This window comes from Rhea americana, unplaced genomic scaffold (genome assembly GCF_003343005.1).
Source record: "Rhea americana isolate MKP2758 unplaced genomic scaffold, rheAme1 scaffold_54, whole genome shotgun sequence".
Lineage (NCBI taxonomy): Eukaryota > Metazoa > Chordata > Aves > Rheiformes > Rheidae > Rhea > Rhea americana.
Window position 1 is genome coordinate 374,659 of NW_028186690.1, and position 16,431 is coordinate 391,089.

The 16,431-nt window shown below is 36.5% G+C and overlaps 1 protein-coding gene across 5 annotated transcripts; it reads right to left on the bottom strand.

The window, feature by feature from the left end:
* Positions 1-1,519: 1,519 nt before the first annotated feature.
* On the bottom strand, positions 1,520-16,363 carry IRAK4 (interleukin 1 receptor associated kinase 4). 5 transcript variants are annotated; one of them, XM_085318540.1, is made up of 12 exons: positions 16,229-16,363; positions 15,837-16,006; positions 14,672-14,817; positions 14,140-14,337; positions 12,866-13,026; positions 12,197-12,261; positions 11,724-11,838; positions 9,056-9,165; positions 6,453-6,636; positions 5,480-5,542; positions 3,126-3,284; positions 1,520-3,032 (listed from the first exon to the last, which is right to left on the bottom strand). In XM_085318540.1, the coding sequence occupies exons 2-12, from the start codon at positions 15,995-15,997 to the stop codon at positions 3,000-3,002; spliced, it is 1,395 nt and encodes a 464-aa protein (XP_085174666.1). In that variant the 5' UTR covers positions 15,998-16,006; positions 16,229-16,363; the 3' UTR covers positions 1,520-2,999. The 5 variants fall into 5 exon arrangements, with proteins under 5 accessions (XP_085174666.1, XP_085174663.1, XP_085174664.1 ...); XM_085318537.1 differs by having other exon boundaries at positions 15,837-16,058; positions 16,229-16,356; XM_085318538.1 differs by lacking the exon at positions 16,229-16,363 and having other exon boundaries at positions 1,520-1,857; positions 2,987-3,032; positions 15,837-16,150.
* Positions 16,364-16,431: the final 68 nt, after the last annotated feature.

Here is a 16,431-nt window from a genome sequence, read left to right on the forward strand (position 1 = left end):
AACTGGTCAAATTGGTAGAATAGAAGTCAATGGAGGCTTAATACCTCACATCCCTCCCCAGAAGTCAACAAACTGCCATTWAATTCCATGGGAGTAGCACTGTATGTACTTGCTCTGTTCGCCTGTTCCTCCCTTGGCAGACACTTCTGGCCAGCGTCCCAGACCCGAGGACTATGCAGCCTTCAGCTCTGACTCACTACAGCCTGTTACATTCCACTGGAGCCAACAGGGCAATTGCTGCCCTCCGTGAGAGGCTTTCTTAACAGGGATTTTCTTTGGCTCAATTTCTAGTGAGTTAAGATTTTTTTTTTCCTTTAGGATTTGCTTTTATCCTGCTGCTACTTTCTAGAGTCTCAGCTGAATTAGCAGTACCTTACTTGCTATTTTTCGTTCGTATTTCCTTCATGGGTGACTAAATTGCTGTAAGTTAGTTTTCTAGATCCTTAACATGCAAAAGGTTTGGGTCTTTCAGTCAGGGAGATGCTTCCTACCTCCTTCCCCTCCAGGACAGAGTCTACAGCAACCACGTAGCTATCTGGAGAGTAACTTTAGCCGAGACCTCCACCTTTTCTCTTAAGCTCCAGTTCTGCAGAACTGGATCATCCCTTTACACAAAGAGAACTTGAACAACTAAAGAAGTTACTGACTGGTAGCCTGGAACTCTTTATTGCAGTAATTACTGCAAAGAGGTATGGCTCCTGCAAGGTACGAGATGCATACTAGGATGGTTTAAYGTTTTTGCAGGGAATAAGTGAAGCTGAAGTCAGGAGCTCTTAACCCAGGTAGTAGCTGTAGGTGCTAGGTTTTCCAGTTTCCCGTTTGAAGGCCTTGAAAAAAAGTCTGTAGGGAGAAAACCCCACACACCATAAGGTTTCCTTCTTGGAACCTGTGGGGCTTTTTTTTTTTTTTTCCTTCCTTTTTAAGGAAAAGTGTTCTAAGCTAACTGACTAGCTACACTTCACATTTTCTTTCCTCACTAGACTGATAGCAAGAGAGATTTTTGAAAAAATTCAAAATGAAATGGCTTTATTTTCAGCGAGTGAGGAAAGTTAGTGTTGCCAGTTGGGTGGGGACAGACAGCAGAGGTCCAAGCGATGGCAAAACAGTCCACTCTGACAGAAGAACAGAAATTCACACATGTGCAACTAAGATTTTCCCAATGCTTAAAACATCCCTTTTGRTACATGAACAAACTTACTCCATCATACTAGAGGTGAGCAGAAATACTTCCTCCTGTTTCAGCACTCACTGGGAAGTTACTACAGCAAATGCTTCAGAACAGCAATATGGATGTATGCTAGCTGCAGGCATAGTAAAGAGCAGAGGTACTCAAAGTCATCTTCAGGTAACACCTGAAGGAAACATTTAAAACTAAAGCATGAGCATAATATAGGGATTTTATTCTGAATGTATCAGAACACATACTTTCTTTGCAAGGCCCACAATAATTTCTGTATAGCTCTATTCTATGCAGTGAGACTAACACAATGCTGTGTTAGAACAAAAAGCAACATAARAAGACTGTTCCCAATGCCTAAGTTTTATTAGCAAAAAATAAACATCGGCAGCAATAATGCCAGGTTTTGTGTTAACAGCTTTTCCAAATTTGTGCTCTATAAAACTGAAGTTGTACAAGTGGATACATTTCTTAGATTCTTCTATCATTTTAAAAGGCAATACAGAATGAGTTAATGGTCAGGTAGAGTTCTAAAATTACAAATGCAAGTGTTAGAAATCACATGCTTTCTACAAAACTGTATACATCCCTGAATGCAGTCATATCAAGTCTCATTTTCCAGTTTCTTTTGTTCTTTGATAATCATGGGTTTCAAACAAGATTATCTTCCCACCCCTAACCTGCAAAAAAAAAAAAAAAAAGAAAAAAATCCTGAAATGCAAAAAAAGTCTTCCATGAAATTAACATCTATCTTTGAAATATAAGGTTCCAAATACTTTGGACTAAGTAGGTATGAGAATGCTTTTTTTTCTTTTTTTTTTTTTYTTAAGTTAAGCACTTAACAATATTATACTGGCCCTTGTTACATAAGCTATCTGTATTTATAATATACTATATGAAATCCACTAAAGTATAAAAAGAATGTTGGAAGTAATTAAGTCTTCCTCCTAAACAAGTGAGTTTATGAACAAACATTAAAAGGTTTATCATCATACGTGGTACACTGGAAGCAAACCATATCTAGTTTTGTATTTGCATTGCAATATAATTATTTTGCTTATATCACAGAATCGTAGAATGGTTGAGATTGGAAGGGATGTCTGGAGATCATCTAGTCCAACACTCCTGCTCAAGCAGGGTTACCTAGAGCACGTTAGACAGGAAAACATCTGAACCAAAGAACAACCTAAAACAGTGTTTTGCAGCAGCAGCAATCTGAATAAAACAAATCTTGCAAAGACTTTTTTAAAAAAAAAGTCTGAATCCAGACAGTTGTCACATTCACAAATATTTTACACCCATATTAATTTTGATTCGCAAAGTTAAAATTTTATACAGTTTGTTTTAAATGAGTACTACTACTSTCTTCTCACAAAAAAAGAACGTACCATTTACATCAATTAAATGTATTTGTCTCCTGTAAAAAAAGGTCTAGTCCATCTGCACAAGAAACTGATTTGAAGAAAAACTTCTTATTGTCATGCCTTTGCAGAAGACAAACTTGATACCTGGAGATCTAAAGACAAATTCTAATATAGAAATGCATTTAAAAAGCTGTGGAGAAGATGTACCAGGGACACAATTTGTTAATCCAAAAAAAGGCTCTCAGTTTTCTCATACTGAGGACCCACTGGCCAAGGATATGTGAAAAGGTAATCTGCTAATAAAAACAGCACAACGGCGACAGACCAACAGCACACATTACATGCAGACCAGGAAGGTCTGGAAAGCAGATCAGCTGATAATGTCACACTAAATACTAATGGCAGTCTGTATTTACTACTGCATTTAGAAAACATTTGTGCATACCAGAAGAAACACTTCAAGTTGTTACCTCCTGTAGATGCTGCTGGACCTGYAAAGGAATGAACGGCAATATAAATAACTGATATTGTCACCAAAAGATCAATGGCCAAAAAATAACCCTTTAATGTGAAAGGCTACATACCGTCTTAATGTCTGGCCGCCTATTCTTTYTTTCGTTCAGACACTGATTAGCAATTGAATACACTTTTTCAACTGAAGTAGCATCCCAGTCATTCATCTTTTCATCAACATAATCCTCAATAGTTGCTTCCTCATCTTCTATTTCATCTTTGATACTTAACTATAAGAGAATTTAAATTGTAAGTATCTGAGGATTACTGGAGGATCCACACAAATATTTTGAAAACTTGCTTGTGGATGCTCTTTGTTTTCTTTCTCAACCATTCTTCTAGACAGAAAATGACAATTCTTTGTGCAACAACATTAGAATTACAGCAATATTATCTGAGGAAATAGCCTCTGAGACTATAAATGGATTTTTTATATATATATATATTTTTATATATATATATATATATATATATGTGTGTGTGTGTGTGTGTGTGTGTATATATATATAAATTTAATATCATTATTCCACAGTTTAAAGAAAATTGCCTTACAATTTTGTGTAAACTGCATCACAGAGCCATAATTTTTACCCAGTTCAAGGCTCAGTTTCTTTGTATTGCGTCTTTTTATTTTTTAAAAAAACAAGTGTGCCCAATGAAGTATCTATGCTTACTTAAAAAGAAACACAAATGTGCAAGCTTAAGTGTGAATAACTCCTTTCTTTTTATGTGGACTTTGTAAAGCCCTTTTTCTAGAAACTGATGTCTTATGTCACCACACAACTATTTACTYCAGTGATGAACTGACCAAGCTAATGGAGCTTCCCCAAAATAGATCTTGTGTTTTTATCTATCTTTACTTTGAGGCTTCAGTTTCTAACTGTCTGCCTTCTGCCTTTCCCTACGGATCAATCTGATATTGCTTAACTAACATTCCGCTACCCCAAAATGATCAAAGCTAAAGATTCCGTATCATCTGTGTAGACCTCTTCCTTGCCTTGACCATGCATACTCCCAAAAATACATTACAAAGAAACTGTCCCAATCAAATCATACTTAATACTCCTTTTAATCCTAAGTATCTGCTAAATGCCTGCTTAAATAACACAAYACTCAGGACTGAATTTAGACAGGGACAGAGTTCTCCATGGGCATTACAGAACTAAACAGGATGAAGTATTATCTCTAGAAGATAGAGCTTTGAGGAAAACATGTTATTAATAGTATACAGGCATCCTCAAACATGTGCAAGAAAATGATCTAATATCCCACACCATGGATCAAAAAATCCAAAACTCAATGCTCTTTCACACTTACTAAATAACTAAGCCTTTTTATAAAAATTATTCCAGGAAAATTTGTATTATGTGGTTAGGAATTAAAATTTAAACTAAATGCAAAATTAAAAAGCAAGCTTTCAAGCTTTTTTTTAATTAAAAAGAGTAATATCTGAGACATCAGTTTCCTAATTAATAGGCTGCATTACTAATTGAAAAGTAATTACAAAAAAAAGAACCAACAACTTACATCCAAACTTCCCTAAGGTTAATTTGCAAATTATTAGTAAAGTTGAAAAAGATTATAACTGATACAGGAATGGCAAGAAACATAAAAAAAAACACAACTAAAATGAATAGTGTTCTGGTGAGAGAGAAACTATAAGTGTATACAGGTAAAACAGGAATACAATAATAAAGCTTAATATCATCATAGGAGAAGACAGTACCAAAACAAAGAGAATTAGAGTATTGTATTAGAAAGCCAAATGATGAGTGGAACAGCAGAAATGAAACRAAATGAAATGTAGCAGTACAAAGTATAGTCATGCATTTTTGGAATTAGCAGAAAGAACCTTTATAATAAGTTGCAAGCAACTGAGYTTCAAGAGACACCACAATTTTTTATCTGATTACAAGACATAATACRTCAAGAACAAAAGGTGCCTGTGAAAAAAGACAGATGTATACATAAGGCAGATTACTCTCAACAGGAATGAATACTTCCAATAAAGGAGCACTGGAGTCAAAGTATCAACATTAAGAGTCTTGTCACCACATTGACGAGACACAGACTGGAAGAGTTATGRAGAAACTCCAGAATTAGAATAACCAGAAAGACAAATAATCCTGCAGAATAATACCTAACTAGAAACAAACAACGGAAATCTGGCTTGCAGGGAATAGCAAAACCTCTGGGAAGAGAGATTTCTCTATAAAACAAACACCAAAGACTGAACAGTCTTCTACCAGTGAAGAAATAAAAGCTTCTGCTGACTTCTAAAACAAATACTGATACAAGAGCTGTTAAGTAGCTACACCTTCTTGCTAACTGAATTGTCCCAGAACTTGACTATGATTTTATACAGCATAACCTGTTTGGGGAGTGGGGGGGGAAGGGAAGGTTGGATATAGTAAAAAGAAAATACCAGTAACTGCGGGTCCCGTTTTTCATCTATTGGTGGAAGACCTGTTATTATTTCTAGTAAGACCTACAAGAGAAACAGAAGAGAAGAAAAAAAATATACAATAATCCTTAGCCTATATAGCATCTGAAAAAACGRAGCATGCTCCTCAGTCTTAGAAACATATTCTCACAGAATCCGTTTTTGTCCCAAGACGGTTCTCTCTATACAATCGTTTTTTATTTTTTTATTTTTTTTTTTTAATTTTTGCTGCTGTTCCAACTCTTATTTTCATTATCACTTACTAGCAGCGTGGTCTGGGAATTTCAAAGCAAGTTCTTCCTTGCCCTATTCTGTGTTGCTTCAAAGCACGATGAAAGGATTTCCCAGGTATTCAGAAATACTACCTGCTCTACTTCTCCTAGAAGCAAAATGCCAGGAATGAGAGGGTCAAGATCTTGGATCTACTCAGAATGCTCTCCTAAATATTAAGATGTCTTTTTTGATTGGATAAGCACTATACTCAGCTTTAAGGCAAATCTCACATGGACAGCATCCATCTGCTGATGTAATATAGTCAAAACACTCAATTTTAGATCATCATTCTCTTAAAAGAAGTTTTCAATCCAAGTTACATTTATGCATAATAGTGTTCAAACAGAAATAATTCTTCCATATTACTTCAAACTGCATTTAGCTAGAACTTGGCATGTCATTTTACCCTAGACTTTCATACACAAATTCACATTTTAACAGAATAGTAGTAAATAGCAGCAGATAAAAAGTCAAGTTTTAATCAACGTATTCAAATGCTTTAAAAGCCAATCAAAAAAGTTTAGAAACACTAGCCTAACAGTACATTATGGGAGGGAAGGAAGGTGTGCAAAATGAAAATGATAAATCAGAGTGGCTTGTTTAATTTCAGATATTCTTGATTTTGTATGTTTTTAATCATTTACAAAATAAAGTCATATACTGCTTCCCATATTCTACTTACTACTCCAAAACTGAAGATATCAGACTTRGGCGTTATTTCTCCCCGCAGAGCTTCAGGTGCCATATAGGCTGCAGTTCCAACAATTCTGTCAGTCATGATGGTTCGTGTGAATGTTACGGATGCTCTTGCAAGTCCAAAGTCAGAAATTTTGGGCAAGTAAGTATCAGTTAACAAGATATTTGCACTGAGAAAGGAAAAARGAACAAACAAAAGGTTGCTCTCCAAAACAGCACAGTAACTAGGTTTTCTAACAGACTAACAGTTCTTTAGTAATCAAAGTGCTATTTTGATTGTTTCTTGAAATTTAAGATACTTTTTTCTCACAAAAGGAAATACAAGAGCCAACTTTGATTTATTTACAGCAATATGTTTTGAAATTGAGCAATTTCCAACAAATACTGTCTGCCTGGAAGACAGATTCACACACAGATTGTCTTGTCTTGTGCATGTAAAAATACCAAAAACCTACAAATACAAGAAAAATCCTATAAAATGCCAGTTATATGTAACACCTATGTTTTGGATGTGAATACTCTTCTTTAAAAAGGATAATATACAATACTTTGTTTTGATAAATGGGTATTAGACCATAATAGAATTCTTTACCTGTCTAAATCTTTACCTAGAACCAATAAAAGCAAGTTTTGTACCTGTTACCCAAAGTCATGTGCCAAATGAATACTCTTATTCCTCACTGGATAGAGGAACAGAACACATTTTAGGGCTGGAATAATTATATWTGCTGTGTTTCTACTTCATCTGGTGGAAATATTTCAGGTTTTTGTGGCTCTTGCAGAAAACCTTAAAAATTGAGCTCATCTAAAAGGTATACATTTGTAAAACACTGAAATGTGATGCATTACAACCTAAATTCTTCTATTGTTTTTAACTTGAAGCACTGAGAACCATATTAAAAATACCCAGCTTTAAATTTACTGTAATCTTCATTTTCTGACCCTTTYACTGGAACATAAGCAAACCAGACACCTACAAAATGCAATGATTACAACCTTTTATTCCTAGCTTCACCTTCCTGCTTGCCAAGCCTTCTAAACAAAATTAGCAAAGTTATGAAAAGATCTCTTAATATTAGAACTGCTGTAGAAAGTGTTAAATACATGATCATTGCAAAAGGCCAAACACTAATCAAGGAACTATCCACCAACTGGTCTCATATTTCAAGCTCAGCTCCTACAGGAAACTGRAATATCATCATAGCTTTGGAAATCTTGGCTTTTCAACTTGAAGAGATGAGCCCAAAAGAGAGCTCACATTTTGATACACCACGAAGAGCACAACAGCAGCAAGTTTTACTGCAATGGCTAAGCTTGTAAAGATAAATCAGCTATATCCTGAGAATAAATGAGCAAAAAGTTATGGACAATTTTGAGAACACCAATTCAGTCATTTCTGAAAATGAAATGTCTCTAACCTCCACAACAGCCATCATGGTTACCATTCATCTCTGCATGTTATATGTAGAGATAAATGAAGAATGAAGTAAACCTCCTTAGATGGTTCTTCACAGCTTTACACAGGAGTGGCAGCACTATGAACAGCACCAGCCACACAAACTCTTTAAACTATTCACAGTGCAAGAGGCTGCAAACAAGCAAAAGAAGATAAAAAGCAATATTGTAATATGATCAACTCACAGTAGTTAGAAGGGCAGAATAGCATAAGGTAAAAAAGACATCCCTTCCAGTCAGTTGTCCAGAGGCTTAAGCAGGGAAGGAAGGAGAAGAAACAGGAATTCTCAGAGCAGCAAGCATATTCTATGAGACCTGAAGCAAAAATCACCTTGTCTTTCCTGACATGCTGGAAGGTCACAAAACCTAAGCAATATAGATATTTAGTAGAATGCCAGAAGCCAGARAGCTATTTAAATATTTAATCTGTAACATCAAACCAGTCAGTTATACTCCTTCTTAACTTACAGGAGAAATATGGCATCTAAGCACATCTTYAAACCCTTAGACTGATTTGGTATTTAAAAAGAAAAGAAAAAGAAAAAAAAGGAAAAAGAAGAAAATTGCTACCAGGGGTGCAGGGTAGGTGACACAGACAAGGGACACACAAAACAAACAAACCCTTGCTCTGAGTTCTGATATCCCTAGAAAATTTTCTGATGCAACAAACCAGTGAACATACATTAATTTTGAAGAGTTCTGAACTTGAAAAACATGACTCAAGTCAGGTTAATGTTTTTTATAATAAATAATAGTAAATCAAGGAGACATTCAAAAGAAATGTTGTAGCAAAAGAAAAAAACAAGATGGATTTTTAACTTAAAAATTCTCCATTTATAAAGTCAGAMCGTTGTCTAGTAGGAGCTTTTTTGTTAGCAGCAGCTGCAAAGAACAGGATTTCTGAGTGTCCTCACGATACTGTTTGACAGTGGTAGATCACAACAACTTCATAATTATCTTTACAACTGTGTACTGGCAATGTCCTTGGGGCACAGGATTACAATGATGGGTGTCACCTGCAGAAGAGATTGTGGCCTTGGCTGAAGCAATGATTATTTCTGTTTGTCTTCTCCAAAATGACTTTACTAAAAAAAAAAAAAAAAAAAATGTACAGTGATAGTCAGCAGCTGTTACCTTTTAACATCTCGGTGGATATGATTATTTTCATGTAAAAAGTTGATGCCATTTGCTGTGCCTTGAGCAATTTTACATCTTGTATTCCAAGGAATTGGTGGAGTGCCATCCTTTAATGAGAGGAGAAGGGCAAGTACAAAGGTGACAAATGCATTAAATATGCATACATGTATACATATATACAAATGTAAAAGCACATTAGGYCAGACTTTAAGGCAATTAAAGATGTAGGCAGATAGCTGCCTGCTTTTGAAAAGTCTTCTGTTCAGAAATAAAGACACCTTAATAACAACTGAATCTTAGTGAAAAATACAAACCAGGAAGTTCAGCATTCGCRTTGCTTCTGTTACCTTCTGCATCTCAAAATAGAAGATAATGTGGTTCACTGAGCAAAGTAGTGGCTCTAAAAAGCCGGTTTCAGCAATTCATTAAAAAAAAAAAAAAAAATCATCCTGAGGGGGAAAAATAATGGTCTGCAATCTTCAAGACAGATGATATTAAAACGGAAGCAAAGAGAGTATCTGTTACCTCTATCCTCATTCCACTTTGGCCAATTAATGTCAATTATAAATTGACATACTTCTTGAATTTTAAACATCGGTAGTCACTCCCTTATTGCTGAGGGAACATCCCAGTACCAAAAAACCAATTCTGTATCTCAGGTCAAGATCTAATATCAAGAAATAGGTTTTGGACCTCAAGCACTTTAACACAGGCAATACATAAACAGTAAGCCCCAGCGTTTTCTTGACCTCCTAAATAACCTATGAACAAAAAAAAAATATATATATTTTTTTTAAACTAAAACAAACTAATTTGGACAGACCTTTATCATCCTTGCAAAGTTTAACTCCTGCCTGCTATCTTTTAAATGATTTACTGATTCTATGATTTGCTGAAAGCAGCAAAAGACTAACAGTATATATATTTTTTTAATCTACCTAGGCAGAAACACATGAATTTGTCACATTCAGTTCTTCCCCCACATTTTGCCTTAAAAAAATTGAGTTGCTGCAAAAGGTATTCTCAATAATATTTCATTCTGACCTTTTAGACCAGCTATACTGCAAAGAACTACCTGTATCTACTGTATCTTCAACACTGACATCAGAAACATTTAACCCAAAGCAAGGAATTCCACATCACAAGCAGTTTTTGCTAATGTAACTGAAACAATGAAAAATCAGTMTTCCAGCATTTCTAGACTTATCTCTCCTCCAAGAGTTCAGCTCAGTTCATGCTACTAACTAGACTTTAGAAATTAAGACATMTGTATTTCAAAACCTCCTCTTAATCTTGTCAGCTGCCCAGGGAARAGGACTATCTTACCCTTCTATCACCTCTCTCCTGTCATTTTCTGCTAGAACTGTTTCTAGGCTTCGAGAAACGGAAGACTCCGTACCCCAAATAGGCCAGTAAAATCATAGTGAATGCTTCTTACTTGGGAAGTACACACATGCAGTATGCACAACCCCCACCTATTCAACCAGATCTGAGAAAGATACTTTCTGAATTTACATTATAAGTTTGTGCCTCCTRCTCCTCCTCCTCTACATTAATTCAGTTAAAACAATCGTGTCTATGAGCATGAGAGCGCCATCAACCAAATGAGCCCAAGCCAGCAGTTTTGCCAAACAACATACCCAGGCCTTTCCCCACCCAACGATCCTTGTTCCAGTCTCCAACAGCACTTCCTTCCTGTTGAGGCAGAAGAGTTTTTGTGCAGCCTTACAAAAGGAATCTCTTCAGCTGAAAATGAAAGGTTGCTGAGTTTCAGCCTGATCAGTTCCCAAACCCATCTCTCTCTGCAACTTCTACTTGAGCCAGTGTAGGAAGTAGATCAATACAGAAAGAGGCAAAACTACATTTTGGGGGGAATGAATGGTATGGAAGTAGCACCAGTCCAAAATGTTCATCAGATTACAACCTCATAAATTGCACTTGCTTATTATAAAGCAAATTTTAATTCTTTTAACAGATTAACATGGACTCTCATCTACTAGGTTAAGGCTGACTTATTGTTGGCATTGTGCCCAGTGCCAGTTTATCTCTCATACACAGATCGCCTCTGTCAGAACAAAGCCATTTATTACTTAAAGGCCAAGGCTAAAAGAAACGTCATTTGATTAAATCAAAGTAAAATATTTTATTTACAAAAAGTACTATCACAGAAGTAGTAGTTCACATTTGTTTAGACRCTATAGAAACAGATATACAGACTCTGAACATCATGTTATAACTGGTATCACAGGAGCAGTGAAGGGAAAGTGTATTTTTGCTGCAGAACCTCAATAGCAAGGAGAGAATAAGCTAATGTCAGAACCAGGAAMAATATCCTGCAGCACCCATTGCTCTGCACCATACAGGCAGAGTAAGTCCAAGTTCCAGTACTTCTTCCAGTACTGGCACATCATATTGTACAGTCAGACAGCTTCGACTAAGTAACATTGGGTCTAACACATTTGCATAAAATAATAAATATTAATATTTATATAAATATAAAATGGTATTGAAAGAAAACTCTTTATCATATTGGTCTTCCTTCTGGAATACAGTAGTTAAACACTGTTTGGCTACTAYGGTTGATTACTCTTTCACAGGTAATTACACAGATACCTTTATCTTAACAAAGACAAGATGCCCAGAAGCCAGGAAAGATTTTACTTACCAGACAAGCCAGTCTGTCCAGCAATGAACCATTGGGCATGTATTCGTAAACCAGACATGGCTGAGCACCATCACTTGAGAAACCCAGCAATTCTACCAGATTCTCATGCTGACACCTATGGCAACAAAACCTCTAATCAGATACGCTGTGCAACACACTCAACATTCGAAGAAAAACAAAAACAAAACAAAACAAACAAACAAAAAAAACCAAAACAAAACAAAAACCAACACTTGATCCCCAAGTTCTAAGTAGCAGCTCTGCTGTACACAGTTACCAACCAGGTATTTGCATGGGTGCATTAACATGAACAAAATATAATTATGCTTTACATGAAACATTCTCACTTAGTATGAAAWTTTTGATCTATGCCAGAAAGATAAAAATAAGAAACCATACTAGTAAACATACTAAATTTGCCAACTTAGATTCTCAGAAAAAGCTAAAGTGACATTGTATGACACTGTACTCACTTTGCCATCATTTTTATTTCTTGATCAAATTGCTGTTTCAAATCTTGAACACTAACATCAACCATCTACAAAAAAATGGATTTGAAATTAATATTGCTGGCCATACTAAAAACACAAGACTCTTCATCCAAACAAACAAACAAAAGAATTGTAAGCCTTACTTTCAATTAGTTAAATTTAACAGCTACTTAACTAGTTTTTACTGAACTCAGTAACGAAATATCAGAAAACTRTATTTAATTCCTCGGAACATGACATTGTTGGACAAATTGATCCAGTGTCAGCAGAATCACTAASTTAGTATATTATTTAATTGCTGTTACTTACTAATAGCACTTACTAGTTACACAAAGTAATCATTCACACAAAACATCTACTACGAAAATTAAAATCCTATGACAATATATATTCAGCTAATGGATTACTCATCTGAATGTGTCAGAGAGCTTAAGGGTGAAATTTCCTTAGTGCCACTTCCCATCTGCCATTTATTGTGCATTGGCTGCCACTACTCATGGGACTAAAGGTTCTCAGCCTAACTAMAGTTTAAAATGGTGACACTTTTTGAAGTATAGCTTTCAACATTTTCCACAGGGTTTCTATAGATAAACAAGTCCATACAACAGGCACGCAGTCATTAAAAAAAAGTGTACATCCAGGACAACTCACAGCAGCAAGTTTCTTGACAGCCACGTTTCTGCCATTGATGTAGCCTTTGAACACAACTCCAAAGCCACCTTCTCCCAGTTTATTACCTCCAGCTGATTCTGGTCGTGTATCAAAATTATTGGTAACGCTTTCCAAGTCATGAAACCAAAAATTGTGGAGATCTAAAAGACATGTTTACCATTTAGCACCGAAGTACGTTTTCATCTTTTGGAGCAACAGATTCCCTCTGCTTCAGTTCTACTAAAATAAAAATTTGTCACCATACAAACACTGACTCAATGGAGCCCTACTTTCAGATTCATGATGAAGGTATCAGAGAAAATGAAAAGTAGATAAATTATATTTAGTTAAGAGTAATTTTCTTCACAACTAGCTGTGCAGCAGCCTTCTGATTGTAATCTTCTGTCATTTAAAGTAAATGAAATTTAGTATGCAGCTGATGACAGATATAGCCACCTTGGGTCAAACGTAAAAATGTATCTAACTTGCATGGTGTTTACAGCTGCAACCAAAAAGTGGTGCTCTAGGAAGGTAAGAACAGACCAAGCATATACCTTCCTAGAATGTTTTCCTAACCTCCAACAGTTTGATCCAAGTACTTTTAAGTCAAAAATGATGCTTTTCTATTTAACAGACCGTGGAGGAAGAATCCATCAGAAACTTGCTCATCTCCATCATGAGTCCATACAGCCTTTCAGCAACCGCAGAGTACTTTGGCAGGAAATAAATTCCATGAAAAATCACCTCCCTCCCCCCCCGCCTTTCCTTTTTTGTTTTGAATCTGCTACCTGCAAGCTTAATTTGACACTGCCTAATTCATGTATCAGGATAGACAATAAACAGTCAATTTCTATTCACCACTTCTGTATTTGTAATGGTATTATAAAGTTCTGGAGTTAGCATCTCCCATCAGTCATCTCTTCTCCAGACTTCATAGTCACGCCTCAGACATAAGATTCACAAGATGCTAAACAGTCAACAAAATGAGTATCAGAAGAAGGCAATAGGACTGTGGGCAGCACAAAATAAAACTACARTTTAATTAATACTCAAATACTTCATCACATAGCCTTCTAAGCGGCAAGGTATATCTCAGTTTCTGATCTCTATTACCACTGGCCACATTCATAGTTACATAGAACAACATGAACATAGACGAGATGCACAGTGATAGCAAAATACTTGTAATACGTTCCTATTATTTATTCCACACGGTGTTAAGGATAAGTTAGCAAAAGAGATTGCATTTTAATTTTATTAAACTCTGTGCCTACCTGTGTTACTAAACCATAAGCTGCTATTCTCTTGACTTAAGTAGGAAGGAGCTGAAGGTTGCTTCTCAGTATCCTGAGCTAAAACTGGCGTTACATATGCCACTTGTTTTTCCTGTACAGGCAGTTGTTTCTCATGTATAGGAATGGTTTCTTGTGAAGAAAGAGGTAATGTAACTTCTTCTSCCATCCTTACAGCTTCTGAAAATAAAATTTAGAAAAGCGTTAACCATAGTACGAATAGAAAAAAAAACAAAACAGATAATAAATGTTGGCATTAATGTTCAGATTAGGAAACATATAAGCTTCATGAATGTTATATTCAGCATGCATGTATAAATTGCAGAACTCCATTTAAACATGAAACACACTGAAAAAAATCTGTAGAACTGTTATTAAATTTATTATACATAATGGAAAATCTAGCCACTTTRGTTATTTTGAGCTGATCCTTTCTGATTTTCAGGTTACTGTGAAGCTGTTTAATATCTTAGAAAACTGAAAACACATAAAAGTATACACGGGTAACACTAACCTGGAAGCAAAAGGCTTGCTGGTGCTAAGAACTGATTCCTAATCAGCAGGTCCACAAGATCACCAACYGTACAGTTTGTTGTTCCCCAGTCATAGAGTAATTCACAGGTGGGGCTCTTTCCCATTTGTACAAATGCCTCAAATCTCCTGAAAAAAATAAATTAAAACGTACTTTTTAAAAAGTGACCTGSAGAAACATAAATAAGGAAGAAAGATTAATGGCAAATGAAAAGAAATTAAAAAATGAGAATATACTSAATTGTACATTGCAATTATTTGCAGACTTTCAAAAAATGTAGGTATAAAGCAGATATTTAAACTCTAAAAGTATGCATCAACATACAACTTCAACATTTTGTCTAGAACACAGTCCACCTACATATATGGGACTAACACAGGAGAAAGCACAAGTGTAACACAACAAATGGATAATGTTTCTTCTCTTTGGCCTTCACACTTCATTTTGAATATTTAAAAACAAAAATTAGAAAGAAATTGAGATCTATTATTCTGAGAAATTATTCTAGAAATGTTTTAAGATGAAAGCAAATGAAAACCTTATGCTAAAATCACAAGAAAGCCTGTAAATCCAAGATGACATAGTTTAAATCACATAGCCTTTAAAACAGCTTGAAGACTGAAGAGTCTTCAAACAACCAGAAGTTAATAAAATGCTGCTGACATTACATTTCAATTAAATGTGTTAATTTCTGGCCTCAAGCTCCCCACATTCCTGAGAAGAGTGGAGGGTGGGGTTTTTTTGTTTATTTTTGAGAAAGTGTCTTGTGAGGATCAGAAGTTATGGTTATCCRTCCAGTTATCTGTCTTTGCTGATCTTGTCTTGAGCTGCACAGTRAAACCAATGTATTTAAGCCAGTTGTACATAAAGTTTCCCAGCCAATGCTCTATTTCTAAAYGCATTTATTTCCAGGGCTCCAATTAATTCTAATTTCCTTGGCCAATTTTATCCRGCTATGGCTTGTCTTAAAACTGAACTACAGCACCATTAGGATTATCTTGAGCTCCCTAAGGAAACAGTACTGTAAGGTCACTCTTAAAAGTACTTACAGACAAACAAATGGTAAGAAGTTATAACAAGGAGCCAGTGATATTTATACTGAACAGTTAAATAGGTAAGGCTACAATACATGACTTCTACATAAGACCTTATATGCATTTGGTTGTATCTGCTTTCGCCAGAAGGGTTGGTTATATCTACTGCCAACTTCTTCCATCCTTCTTGCGGATCAATGAAATCTGCCAGCTGCCTCATCAGGCCGTAGCGAAGGCAGCGCACGTACGTTGAGGTCGTTACGGCCTTGCTCATCTTCAGGCCCTGAGAAGACAGAGAATCCTTTCAGGGACGGGACCGCCTGGGCTTGTGTCACCTGCGAGAAACGTTTCAGACTTTCTACTGGACCGGCTCGGCCCAAACAGCCGCCAGCTGCTAAGCTGCGCCCTCGCCCTGCCGCTGGCCCGACCTCCCTCCCCCCACCCCCACCCATCCCGCGGCACCGGGCCCTGCGCGTCGCAACATGGCGCCCCCCGCCCGCGGCACCTCGACTCCCGCGGCCTCCCAACTTCGGCCCTTCCCGAAGTACCACTTCCCCTTTAAGAGGGAGTGACGCAAACGCTGACGACACCAACATCGCCGCRGCGCCCGCGGCCGAGAGCACCCGCTCCGTGAGGAGAAATCGGAAGTGCCTGTCTTTCCCCCTTTYCCATTGGCTGCCCGGCGCACGGCCCGCCTCCTGTGGAACG